Consider the following 13772-nt stretch of genomic DNA (forward strand, 5'->3'; position numbering starts at 1 on the left):
CAACATCATCCGCCGCCACAACCTACACTTCCATTGCTACGCCGACGATATCCAACTCTACATCTCCACCAACACCACCGCCACCACCACCCTCCCCTCTCTCTCCAGCTGCTTGGCCGACATTAAATCCTGGATGAGGAAAAATTTTCTCCTGCTAAACTGCGACAAGACTGATCTCATCTTTATTGGACCTAAATCACTCACACCATTTCCCCACCCCCCCATTACCATTGATAACACCACCCTATCTCCTTCTGCTCACATCCGCAACCTCGGTGTGATATTTGACAGCAACCTCACTTTTGAACCCCACATTAATCAGATCACCAAAACTGCCTATTTCCATCTCCGCAACATCGCCCGTCTCCGCCCCTTCCTCTCCTTCTCAGCCGCTGAAACCCTCATTCATGCCTTCGTCACTTCCCGCCTTGACTACTGCAATAGCATTCTCTTCGGCTCCACCTCCAAAGTTCTCAATAAACTTCAACTCATTCAAAACTCTGCTGCCCGACTCCTCACCCGAACCTGTTCTCACGACCATATCACCCCCGTCCTGCAGAACCTCCATTGGCTCCCCATTTCACACCGCATCCAGTACAAACTGCTTCTCCTCACCTTCAAGTCCATCCATAATCTTGCCCCCTCTTACCTTACCGATTTGCTCCTCCCCTACACCCCCCCCAGGAATCTCCGCTCCTCCCACACAAACCTCCTTTCCATCCCGCACAGGACCAGCCGGCGACATTGGGGGGACAGAGCCTTCGCCATTGCCGCCCCCACACTCTGGAACTCACTCCCCCATGCCCTCCGTGACTGCACCAACCTCACCACATTTAAATCCCTTTTAAAGACTCACCTTTTTAGATCTGCTTTCCTTAAGTGATTCTGTATTTTATCTTGAACTTGTTTTACTATCTATTGATTTTAATTAACAGTTTTGTTTTATCTTATTGTATTTTATGTACAGCGTCTTTGAGTTTTTGGAAAAGCGCTTTATAAATAAAATTTATTATTATTATTATTACAAACACCCCCACAATTTAACCAGTTGTATCCTTTACAATACGTCTACAGCAGTGGATTTGTAGTAGGATCTCTCTTTTTTTTGGTCTTCATTTATTCTCATTGTTTAACTCCACAAAAGAGGTGTCAACATTATATGAGATTGATGCATATTTTAGTCTTGCAGCCAAATATTTTAATATTTAGTGCATGTGTGTGACCATCACCAGCCCTCCCTGAAAGCTAAGCAGACATTCTTTATTAGAATTCCCTATTATGAGCCAGGGAGGGCAGTGCTACACCTCAGTGATGTGTGGGGGAAACAAAGACTGGACAGGACGAACAGGACGAACAGGACGAACAGGATGAACAGGATGAACAGGGATAGAAAATGACAGGTGGTGCTATTGCAATTAAAGATTGTAAGGTGGTGTGTTATTCCCAACTACTAACTGCCCATCAATAAAACAGAAAAAAAAAGAGATTCAATAGATAAATAATTAAACAAACGGTACTGAGCACCATAATTGTGGATGTCTTGATAGTATAGAATAGAATAGAATAGAATAGGCCAGAAGAGGATACTAGTGCAAGAGAGAATGAGTTTAGGGTAGAGACTGGAGAAATTCTCAGCACATTCTGGCGGGTCCCATCCCTCGCTGAAATGGGACTCGGCAGTAGCTGGCGAGACCTGATCAAACATGCAAGTGTGAAGAACCCCGAAGCCCAGAACAGCAATCACAGCAAGGCAGGGCCAAGCCAACAGGGCACCCCTCCCCCCGGGCCATAGGAGCCACAGGGCGGCACCCCCAGAGAGCCACCGGGGCCACCGTGAACCACGTGGACCCGGAGAACAAGAGGGAGCAGCTACCGACACCCCCAGCGCGCCAAGACCGACCCAGGCGGCCCGGGGCACGAGGACCCACCCGCCACCCAAACCCCTAGTGAAGGAAATCCTAGGTCACCTTTAACTGGTGAGGAGAATCCATGTTTGACTAGTTAACATGTTGCTGAAAATGAGTGACTGCTCAGAGTTTTTGTGCAACTAGTACGACAAAATGTGTAACTGGTGTGGCTGAATGTCCAACTAGTGCTGACAAAGACTGAACTAGTGAAGAAAACTAATGTCTGATATCAAGGATATGGAATAAATGCTCAAAGGGTTTTCCATAACCTACTGACAACAGGCAGGTAAGTGTTGCAATTATGGGACTTTTCCAGTTGGTGGCAGTAATGCACCAATAGGTTGTATAAAAGCTGAATGAAACTGCCCTTTTACTGTGTTGCACTTAAAATATCTTGTTATTTAATATTACCTAGATTATTTAAATGTCATTTATATAATTCAGTCATATTAAAGGATTTATTTCTAGGTTGTGGCCCACGCAAACAGAGATATTTTTCTATGTGGCCCATGAGCAATGTTGAGTTGAGTAGCCCTGCTTTACACTACTAAGAATTCCGTGCTGATGATAAATGAAATGGGCAAAACCTTCTTTAACCCTAACCCTTTTCAAGATAATGTATGAATTTACTGAATGAAAAGCCGCCACCCACAACATTAAAACCACTACAATGCAACATTCTCCTGGGAAACTGAGAGTCCTGGCATGGATGCAAATGGTTCAGTGTAGTGCTGTTTTTGGTATGAGGTTTACTTTTATACGCCACAAACAGAAGATGTAGTGCAAATGGGTCAAATCAAATTAGTTAACTTTTATTACTGTCAAAGAAAATTTTATACAAAAAGACACTGGGACATATTAGTCGTTCACAACCTGTATTTTATTAAACCGGAATTTAGGAAAAATATATATTTGGAAAAATGCGATTAGTTTAGCTTTGTACAGCAACTGAATCAGAGCTGGAGTAAATTCACTTTTACACTGGTAAACCAGAGAAGTTTTATGGCACGTCAGCATATTTTGTTTTAAATCATAATAGAAACTGACTTCAATAAAAGGAAAAAAAACACATTTTAAAATGAATGTATTTATAGTGTTATTAAACCCAAATCAATTGTCAACGCAGCCTTGATCCATTATTTGAGAAAATCCCAATATTTCCTTTTACATGCTTTGAGTCCTACAGTTCCAGAAGATTCTCATTTGAGTTTAAACTGAAGGTGCAAATTTATTGAACAAAACTCCACAAATGCCACACAACACACCAAAAAAAAAAAAAAAAGTCTTGCAATTCTTTTACCATGATGGCACACAAAAAGAAATATTCTACCTCAGCAAGGCATTGCATTTGTCCTGCAGGGAACCAACACATGACACAAAGGGGCAACAATAATAAACAGACACAAAATATGGTACATTTTGGATGTTACGTGAATTATAAAAGGAGCGTGGTGGCTTGTAACAAGGCTGTCAGATGCTGTTGAATTTATATGCTGGATTTTAAGGTTTCCAGAGCTGAAGATTAAAGAAAACAAAAGATAACAAAACATGACAGTAGTTACAAGGCCTTTACACATTCAGCGAGTCCGCTGCACCCAAAGACTGAAAAAAAAAATACATGTACAACCTTAGATTAGCAATGTTGCCTGCAACATGAGGTGGTATTTAATCTAAATTGATGCAATAGTCAGCTCAGTCAAAACAGCAAAATACTGTACTTCTGAAGATTATCTCTCTTCTTTTTGGTATCATTCGCCAATACAAAGGCTGCACATGGATAATGATAGGTTGAGATGGAAAAAATATACAGTATAGTAGGAAAAACATCGCAAAACATAAATGTGCCACAAACAAGAAGCTCATTTACAAAGAAAATACTTCTTTTCACCACTAAAGGGCACATTTGTTAAGATTTACAAAGGAAAAGTCCGTTCCTGCCAGAAAATTAATGGAAATTTTTGTACCATTTTTTCTCCAATAAACCCCATTTTTAATAAATATGAAATTCAACAAAACATTTTTTTTTTGTTTTTTTTTTACACACATGCACCCATACATATTAAAATCGGACATTTGAAGAATGCAAAAAAACAAAAAACAAAAACATGTTAGCTTACATAACTTAAGATGAGAAAAAAAAGGGGGGTGACACGGACATTTGGAACAAGACAACATGTAGCAGGACAGTTTTTCCATCTTATACTCAGAGTATGGAATGTGAAAAATGGCTGTTATTGCTGCTTTTCAACTGAAAAATCAATGTACTTTCTACAAACACACAGTCAAGCCAGATAAACATGAAGCCGGATGTTGACACAAAAACAAGAAAGAATTGATCACTGGGTGCTGAGACAAGATGAACCACCCTTTACCTGATAAGTCATTGATTTAAGGCATGAACATTAACTTTCTGAATTGATTTGAAGCCCATACACAGAACAATAACAAGATGTCCCTGTTATGAATTCCTTTCAAGAGCCCATCACTTCCACTGAATCCTTCCTGAAGTCAACGCTGCTCTGCACTGATTCAACCGGTAAAAGAAGGATGCAGCTGTGCTTTAATTTGGCCATAATGACAACCAGTGAATAGTTAGTGAGGACAAGGGCTCAGGACCAAACATCAACAGTTGGGTGGTGTTGGCATCCACCGTCTACAGACATCTGGGGAACTTTTCTCACTTGAACCTCCAGCTAAAAAGTCAAATGACAAATTTAAAACACACACCTTTAAGAGTCTACTATGAACCTACACAAAACTCATCTAAAACACTCTCATACACGTTTGCATCGAGATCACTGATTTAAGACTTTGCTCTGCTCCAAACACCTGAGACTATGGCTAAACACCTAGCTAACTAATAGAGAACATATTCAGTATTAGTTTTTACCTGCTAGCATAACCGCAGCAGTCTATTCTTGCCTGGTTTCCTACACATTGATGAAACATATCTAGGCTATTCAGACTTCTTTTGAGCACTTTTGAGCCATCTTAAGGACTAATGTGAAAATGTGTTCACATGTGTCTTAAAGAATAATCATCAAAAGTGGGCTGGTAAGCCTATATGTTACCATTTATGTAAAGAAAGGTGAAGTTCTAGTTTGCCAAAAGCATCTTAGTTTGTGTTCAACACACAAAAACAAATTCAAAGTCATGGACTGCAAACAAACTCTTGTTAATCCACGGGGAAATGGTGCAAAGCTAGCTGGGGATCAGGATGTCCTGGTTGGTTACAGGGAAGTTACATGATCCAGTTTTTTTTTTTTTTTTTTTTTAGGATTCCAGTGTTTTAAACACAAATTATTTTTGTGCTGACATCACAAGTTGATAATACGTGAAACTGCCACATAGCTCAAAGATGCTTTTGGAAACCTCATCCCTGAACATGTACTACTGTTAATGCTGGTTTCGTTGAAGCAGCTTCAGCCTAAAGCTGCGGCACTGCAAACTTTCTCCTTTGTAGAAAGACTGAGTTGTTTCAGAAACCAGCTTTAAGAGTTTCAGTATGTTTGTTAATCACTGTGAAGGAAACATCCCCAAGAGTTCAAACACCACACACAAAAAACACCTGCATAATCCCCTTGAATAAAACATTAACAACAGCAAAAACCTCACTTGGTACAAAATAACATTTATATAAATAATTTAAATAGCTATTCTAAAGCTCAAGGCTTGGTCTGACATTTTTAAATGGCCAAAGAGAAGTGCTAATAATGTGCTGCACAATCTGGGGGAATTTATTTAGCTGGGGTGGTATTTTGCTGATCACTTGAAAGATTCCCCAAACCCAACATTTAAAAGATTAAATGTGTGTGTTTCTGAAACGAGAATTGTTTATGAAACGTTGATTTTCAGCCCTCCTTCAGAAGCCCCAGTGGACAGAGGTAAAGTTCTACATAGACAATGATTTGCCTACAGGCTCCGCCTCTTCTTTTTCTTCTAATCGTCCCCCAAAACTTGCGATAAGTCACCAAAGTCACAATCAAACAGTTCACTGATGCCTTCATGGTCTTCCAGTCCAAAGTGGTAGTCGTGACTGTGTGGGGGGGACAGGTTGATGAAACCATCCAATGGGAGAGGGAGGCCCTCTCCAATCAGGAAGTCCGAGGAGGAGAGTGGGGAGAGGTCAAAGTCGGGTAGATCTCCCAGGCTGGAGAATGGGTCACCATCCAGCAGTGATTCTGCTAAAGAAAAGAAAATATTAATCACGCTGCACGACTGAGGGAGTCACAGAAGCATTTGTTGTTACTGGGTTTCTATCAAATTATTAACAATGAACCTCAAGCAGTTTGTGGCTGTTTGTTCTTTGAGCCAACAGTGTAACAGTGAGCTCAGTTTTCACTTTAATAGAATGTCTTGCACCTGTAACAGCACAATCATGGTTGAAGTACAGGAAACTTAGAAATGTCTTCTGTGCAGTAGGAAACAGTTAAAATGCCGTAAAAAGAAAAAAAGAAGTTGGAATCAAAATGTACATCATTTTCCAAAGTTCCACAGGTGTCAATGCTGAAAAAAATCAACTCTGATATTCTAAGTCTAAATATTTCACTGCTTACATTTGAACTTTGTTTCCAGACTTGTCTCCTATCTGCTCTCTGTGTAACCATAGCCCAAAGTTCAGCCAAAAAGTTCAACAATCTTTGTCAGACGAGGATCATTCCAGAAATGGAGGACATTTTACGTTCCACTCGTCAAATTTCAAATAATCCATGTACAAAATACTAAAACATGTAGTTGTTGTGTAAATTTACTTGTCCTGAGATCATATCTAAAAAAAAAAATAGGAAAAAAGAACATTTAAAAGTATTTTTAAAAATATCAAATACGTCTGGAGTTCCCCCTAAAAGTTGAAAGTTGAAAATCTGATGATGATGCTCTAAAAAAAGAACACACTTTTAAAGATAACACGCCTTGCAAGGATTCAGAGGGTGAAAGTGGTGAAATGTTACATTTTGTACGTCGAAGGTACCTTGCATGTCAAATATGGTGAAAATGGATTTAGTATGTTCCAATACATAGTATGTCAAATGCCACCAATAGCAGAATTTCCTGTTACATCCAGTCACATCTTGCAGTTTGCAAGCCAGCATGGTTTTCTGGCCATTGTAACCCACAATCCTCTGTGCAGTGGAACATTTGTGACATACAGTCCCTGACAAAAGTCTTGTCACCAAAGGACACAGTAAGTTAAAATGGCATCTAACTTTATTTATAATCAATCAATTGTTACAAACAATGGTTCATTTTAATGTCAACAGCTTTCACATTAATAACTGGATGCAAAATGAAACGTCACAAAGTGTCCTGATGTTCACAGCTTGGTAAAGCCCATAACATCGGTTTCTGCAAGGATAAAAGTCTTGCCCTGTTTTTAAATAATTCAAAGAATCACAGATTAGAGCTTCACCTGTGACAAATACTGTAATTAACACATTCGTAGGTGTGTATAAAAGAACCCCAGCACACCAGAATACCATGGGAGTCACACGTGATAATAGTTCTTTTTTGCAAGGCACCATGACTTTATGTTCTATTGTTATTGTAGCATGTTTGTGAATTCAAAATAAAGTATATGTATAATTTTTACATTATTTTTGCATGTGACAAGACTTTTGTCCAAGCAACATCTGACCTTTCTATCCTAATTAAATGATAAAACTCAATGAATGATAGAAAATTTTATTTTGGTATAATAAGCATAATCTAGAGGGCGGTGCCCTTCATATAAGCCATTTCTGATTCCAACTGATCAGCTATAAGTCCAGTTGTTATTCCTACAACTTGGTTAAACGACAAGACTTTTGTCAGGGACTGTACATTGCGGTGTCTCATGCCAGAACAAAAACGCTTCAGTCACTGAGACCACACAGACAGACTTAACACTAAAAGACATATGAGACTGTCAAACATTGCCTACAGGTGCAATATTGCGACCAAGTATTATGTCCCAACTGTGTGGACAGAGGATGTAACATTACACACTTTGCAATAGCAGCAGCAGAACGTACTGACAATAATTTGGAATGTCTGGACCATACTGAGCATGGAGTTGGGGATTAGAAGCAGAGGAGGAAGTTATGCTGCAGTGGCTTCAGAAGTCTCAGTGTCTTTTACTTATGTGACGATCGGCGTCTGTCTGTCTGAGTACTGCGCTCTCTGAGTGCTTTTCTAGTTTCATTATGAATCCATGTTAACCGAACTGAAGCTGATCACAGCTGCTGTTCTCCATGAGGAGCAACATTTTTTGGCTCCCTTTCAAGATTTCAGGAGGAGTATCACCTTCATTGTTACTCAGAATAGAGACGTGGATTTATTCACTGAGCTGCGTAAACACTCACCTGTGTCACCACCTAACACCAGAGATGAAGGGTCCTGCTGGGAGGCTGCTGTCACTGTGGATGTGGTGGACGTTGGCGATGAGAAAACTGCTTCTGGTGCTGCTGTGCAGGTTCTGGGTTGTGATTGGTCTGTGGGCTGTGTAGGAGGCGGGACCAAGGATAGGTCAGCGGTGGGTTTTGAGGGACTGCTTCCTGTCACGGGGCTGCAGACTCCTGAACTGTCTTCTGGACAGAGGAAGACATCAATTGGACCTCGCGAGCTTTTTAGTGACACCTGGTAACCCTGAGAGATAAAGACAAATTTGCACAGTTAGGTGAAAATAAACATCAAATTAAGCACTTTTCACATTGTTGAAAAATGTGTTTTTAAGGTCCGTACCTCACTGGGCTCTGAAACTTGCATCTGGGTTTCTGGAGGAGCTCTGATCACCATGACCAGCTGGTCCGGGGAATCGAATGACTGCCTCAAGTCCTGGCAGTGCACATAGCCCAGCGTGATGAAAACAACCATTAAGGAACACAGTGCAGGCCCATGAGCTTTCTCTTTTTACACTTTACATTTACTTATTTAACTTAACTGTTGAAAAGAGTTGAGGTTCCAGTCCCTTGCTTGAACACTAAGCAATAGCAACAGTCCTGTCCTTCTCCTTTACTTCACCACCGTATCTTTAGCGGACTGGGCCACAAAACACTATGTGAGAAAAATATAGACATTTAAGTTAAATATACATCTGCTTCATCGGACTGTGATGCACAGTTCAGCTCCACTGGTGCTGCTAAAATCACTTTCCATTCATTCAACTGGGGCTCATCATGGGAGAACATACAACTTCATGCATCCGCTGAGTAAGCATGCGGCAACACTACTAAAATCTACTGTTGTAACCAGTTCAGGTCTACAAGCACCACTAACCACTAGACTCGGCCTGGGTTAAAAGGATATTTCTTGTTCTGCGGGTCCTCTGTGAGCAGTCGGAGCTGTATGTTGCATTTGGATATGAGCTCATCCAGCTGTTCCTCAGCCTCTGTAAGGTCACACACTTCCCTCTGCAGCTCCTTATGGCGGGAAACCAGTGCTGCATCAATCCGATTACCACTGCAGAGGAAGAAAAATTGAAAATGGAAAGAGCGAGAGGTTTATTTATCCCAAACAAACATGAAAGCATGGGATCGACAAGTGCTGTTTACAGATTTTTCATTTACCATATTTGTGCTTGTTAGTTTGGGCCTTATTTATACTCACAGCCACTGAATATTGTTCTTGGACTTCTTGGAGATGAGCTGGATTCCCTCCAGGACGTTGGTAATGTCATAGATGCGTCTCTTCTGGACATCCAGCACCTGCGAGGCCCAGTTCAGATCCACCACTCCGTCGGCCGACTGGGACAGCAGGTTCAGAAAGCGCTTGGTGGTCAGATTCAACGAAGTGTCGTACCGAGACTTTTCTGTCGAGGTCCGAGGAACTGGATGGAAAGGCAGCACACACGAGTTTAAAAATCTTATTTATAACCACAGGAGGCAGCTTTTTTCAACCTTATACAAAGACTCAGTAAATTACACACATTTACTGTCCTACAATTCAAACTGAGACAGTGTCTAATGTCCTAAGTGATTTCTCTCAATTTAATGACCTGCATTAAAGTCCTTTTTTGAGGGAAGTGAAATTCTCACAATTCTGAGATTTGTATATGCTGGACCAGGACTGTATTTCCTTTTTGCTATTTAACTATTGCAGTGTACTACCTGTAACTCTGACACATCATTTTTTGCCAGTCACCCCAAAGCACAATGAGAAATGAGAAATATCATTTTCTTTTCAGCGTGTTTTTCTTCCTTTTAGGTACGGTGGTGACAAATACTGAAGCTATAAATGCCCTTTTAGTACAAAGCATCTCACACTACCTTACAGGGGATTTCACCAAAGTACAGAAAACATGTGTGGCATATTCAGGTACGCATCTTTAGTACCGTTCTTGAATCTCTTGTGTTTCTAACCAAGTTCACATTACTCATTTGAAATTCTCAGTTTCACTATCACAGCACCTATGGGGAATCTGGTACATTTATACTCTGTGGTAAAACTCCCAAGAATCAACCTTATCATGTCTTTGCATTTTTTTTCAAAAATATTTACCTTAAAAAGTTGCTGTTAGCATTCCACAACCAAACATTATGCTTTGCAGCGAGTGAAAGACACACCAAAGGTGTATTTACAGACTTTCAACAAAACAAAAATCTATGTGGATGGTGTATTTCAGATGTCTGTCTTGTACAGCAGATGCACTTATTTTTCTAAAATATGTCCATTCATTACAAGAAATGTTTGTCACATGTCACTCCATCTTTTCTACTTCAAAACTGTCTTCATTTTTCCCTTGTAGTGAAGTGTGACTCCTGTGGACGACCATGCAAATAGAATAAAATCTTATATTTAGAATTTCTTAACCGCAACAACTGAACAAAGTCAAATGGAGGAAAAAAAACATTTAAATTCATGAACTTAATGTTATGGTCCTTTGTCTTCCTTTATTCTTAAAAAGCACTTTATCATTTGGAATGGACCAATAGTTTTCATATTTTCTAATCACCCTGGTGCAGATGAGGAAAGGATGGCAGACTGTGTTGTTTATAGAACAATGACAGCTGGAGCAAAGCTCAGAGTGTGTATGGACTGGAAAGATGCATGGATGAAATGGTGTAGTGCTCACAAGCAGCTGTGTTTCCCCTGCTGTGAATTTAGGGTGATTGTATACCTCTGGGAGGGGCAGGTGTGGAGGGTGGGGCTTGGCCTATGGACGGTCGAGAGGTGCTGACATACTGATGGTCACTATCCAAGTCCAACTTCCTCTTTACCTAAAGAAATGGATTTAAAAAAAAAACAGTTACACCATACTAATATACTGCATGTTACGACAACCACGCACTAATTGTGAGTTAAAAAGGGGAAAGTGAAACCAATCAAGAGAGAAACCAATGCTCTGAAGGGACAGCTGGTTAGCATGTAGTCTTAATGGACTGTGCTTCAGTCACTGCTTCATACCCGTTCTGTTGTTTGACAACAGAAACAGAAAAATATGTAAATCAGAACAGCTTTACTGGGAACTCAGCTGTATTAAAATACAGCATATGTGAGCACAGAGAGCATCAGAGAAGCAAACGGACGTAAAAACTAAGTCTAGGCTGCACATGTAAACATAGTTACCCACCCAGTTCTCGTTTTTCGGTCTGAAACTTTTCTCTTAAAGTTTCCAACATCTCTGAATGTGTCTCGGCGTTACAATTTCCAACTGATCAAAGTTAACGATAACATTACCCACACTAGTGACACAATATACTAACACTACAGATTGTCCTATTGTTGTGGTGACACTGCCATCAAAAGTTAAATAATCCACTGTGTCTTCAGCTCCTCAAGATGCTGGAAGTGCATGAAGACTCTTGTGTTGAGTCTTGTGGCCATCAACAGAACATTTGGTTGGTCATTTTAAAGTTAGCAGAAGCAGCTCAAGAAAGTAATTAAACCTGGCGAACTGAGGTGTAGAGGCTCAGCGAGGGAGGACACAGGATAAAACAAATCGCTGTTAGCTTGATGACTACTGACTCTTATGCTAAAAGAGTGGAGATTTTCTTTGTGTTTTGTGTAACTTTTCGATCCACATGGACATACCAAAAACCGAAAAAAGTGTCACTGTGGCCTGAGATTAGCAGTATTCGCCCAGCTGTATGTACTGACCAGGACACCCTCAGCATTAGAACAGTAGCTGGTAAGTAATATGAGTCCCCCAGTCATGACATATGGTTTGAGACATGAAGAGAACAATTTAGTTGTGCAATTATTTATTCTGTTCACTTCTAAGGCTGTGCCAGGCATCTAAGCATTTTACCATATTTACTACAACTCATTTTATAAGAAACGTAAATAAAAACTAAATGAAAATATCTGCAAATCACATAAATCCTTTCGTTTATTTAAAATTACAAATACATGTGTGCAGTTTGAGAAATGGCAGAAGTAGGTGTCTTCATATTCTCATGGCTCATATTTTACATCTGGTGTTTTGAAGACAAACAAAACACTAAAATCCACCATATGGCACTTTTAAAGCAACAGGTAGATAGACTTAGAGATGCTCTCTTCCTGTCAAACGAGAACTCCTCAGTTAACTACTTCCCCTTTCATCACTTTCTCCACCCTTCCCTACACCTCCCCCCCTTCTCCTCACCGGAGGTCTTCCCAGTGCAGGTCGTCTCTTGTCCTGGTTCCCCACATCTGCGGGGCCCTGCGGCGTGGCAAACAGCAGGATTTCCCCTGTGCTGGTCGGGGCTGCTGCTGGGTGGAGTCCCTCATTGCTGGGGCTGGTGATGATCACTATCTGGTGGTCCTCGCCCAGGTTGATCCCCCCAGAGTTTAATAAAGTCTCAAAGTCTGCCAACAGATCCTCCGATGTCTGCCCTGTTATCAGAGCCTCTGACATTGCAATGTGTCAAAGGGAGCCCCTTCTCTGGAATCTGGGCTGCTGAAGGGTCACAAACTATAGTTTGACAGAGTATCAGCACCTACTCACATGTGCTGTACGACAATTAAATCTCCTGAAGGTCCTTTGTGTGCGTCGGAACATTTCTCAAGAATGTTCATAAACAAATCAAACTGGTGCTAACAATATAACTAAGTGAAGACAGTGGCAGGCGACATCAGATTTGGACCAAGAGTGAAACAGTAAGACAGGATGTTTTGCCAGACAGGAAATTTGGCAAATGAAGTAACGCAGCTAAATGCATAGTAACTGTGTGTCTTAAGGCCGAGCCGCTGATGTGCTGTGAGTCGAAAACTGGCTCTGGAAATAATAAACTGTGGACGACAGCGAGCTAGCAAGTGATCAAGCTAATATTGTGTTGTCATCTGTCCTGTCAGTGCAGCGCTGCCGAGGCCTGGACACCCTGCCATGGACAGCTACCAGCCTGCTAACCAGCTAGCTCACCAGCCAACAACAAACAAGTTCATAAACAACCCCGAACGGCCGGTACGGGCAATCCGCGGCCGTAAAACTAAACTATCCCTCCTTCTAGCTAAGACGAGGCTAAGTTAAGAGGCTATCAAAACTTTATAGCAGCTTACAGAAGTGAACGATCAACATAAATTCTCCAAAACAGAAAAGGCATCGCCACAACTCGAAAACATCGTTAACAATGCGTTTATAGAAGCCAGCATTAGTCCAGCAGAGAACACGGCGGTACGGTTGAATATTAAAATATGTGGCAGATTAGCATGCTAGCTAAGTTATTAGCCGCTCGGTCCCCTCGTTTTGTTGAGGCACGCAGGAAGCTCTCGGACAAAAATGGAAATATAAGCTAATAAAACCACAAAATACATGAGTATAGTTTAAAACAGCAGCTGCTGGTCCTCCGGGTGCTTACTTCTTTGGGGTAGTCCATTTAGAAAAGCGACATCCCGACCCCTTTATCAGTCCTTATTGTTGTTATTGTCCCAGCTGATCTACATCTAAACAAGCCTCTGACGGTTTTCGCG

General features: G+C 41.0%; 1 protein-coding gene across 2 annotated transcripts; it reads right to left on the minus strand.

Annotated features, from left to right (window-relative positions):
• Positions 1 to 2765: 2765 nt before the first annotated feature.
• Positions 2766 to 13772, minus strand: e2f1 (E2F transcription factor 1). 2 transcript variants are annotated; one of them, XM_023275110.3, is made up of 7 exons: positions 12469 to 13772; positions 10999 to 11098; positions 9489 to 9708; positions 9189 to 9341; positions 8625 to 8739; positions 8246 to 8528; positions 2766 to 6088 (listed from the first exon to the last, which is right to left on the minus strand). In XM_023275110.3, the coding sequence occupies exons 1-7, from the start codon at positions 12718 to 12720 to the stop codon at positions 5847 to 5849; spliced, it is 1365 nt and encodes a 454-aa protein (XP_023130878.2). In that variant the 5' UTR covers positions 12721 to 13772; the 3' UTR covers positions 2766 to 5846. The 2 variants fall into 2 exon arrangements, with proteins under 2 accessions (XP_023130878.2, XP_035806310.2); XM_035950417.2 differs by having other exon boundaries at positions 2766 to 6091.

Source organism: Amphiprion ocellaris, chromosome 8 (genome assembly GCF_022539595.1).
Source record: "Amphiprion ocellaris isolate individual 3 ecotype Okinawa chromosome 8, ASM2253959v1, whole genome shotgun sequence".
NCBI classification, from domain to species: domain Eukaryota; kingdom Metazoa; phylum Chordata; class Actinopteri; family Pomacentridae; genus Amphiprion; species Amphiprion ocellaris.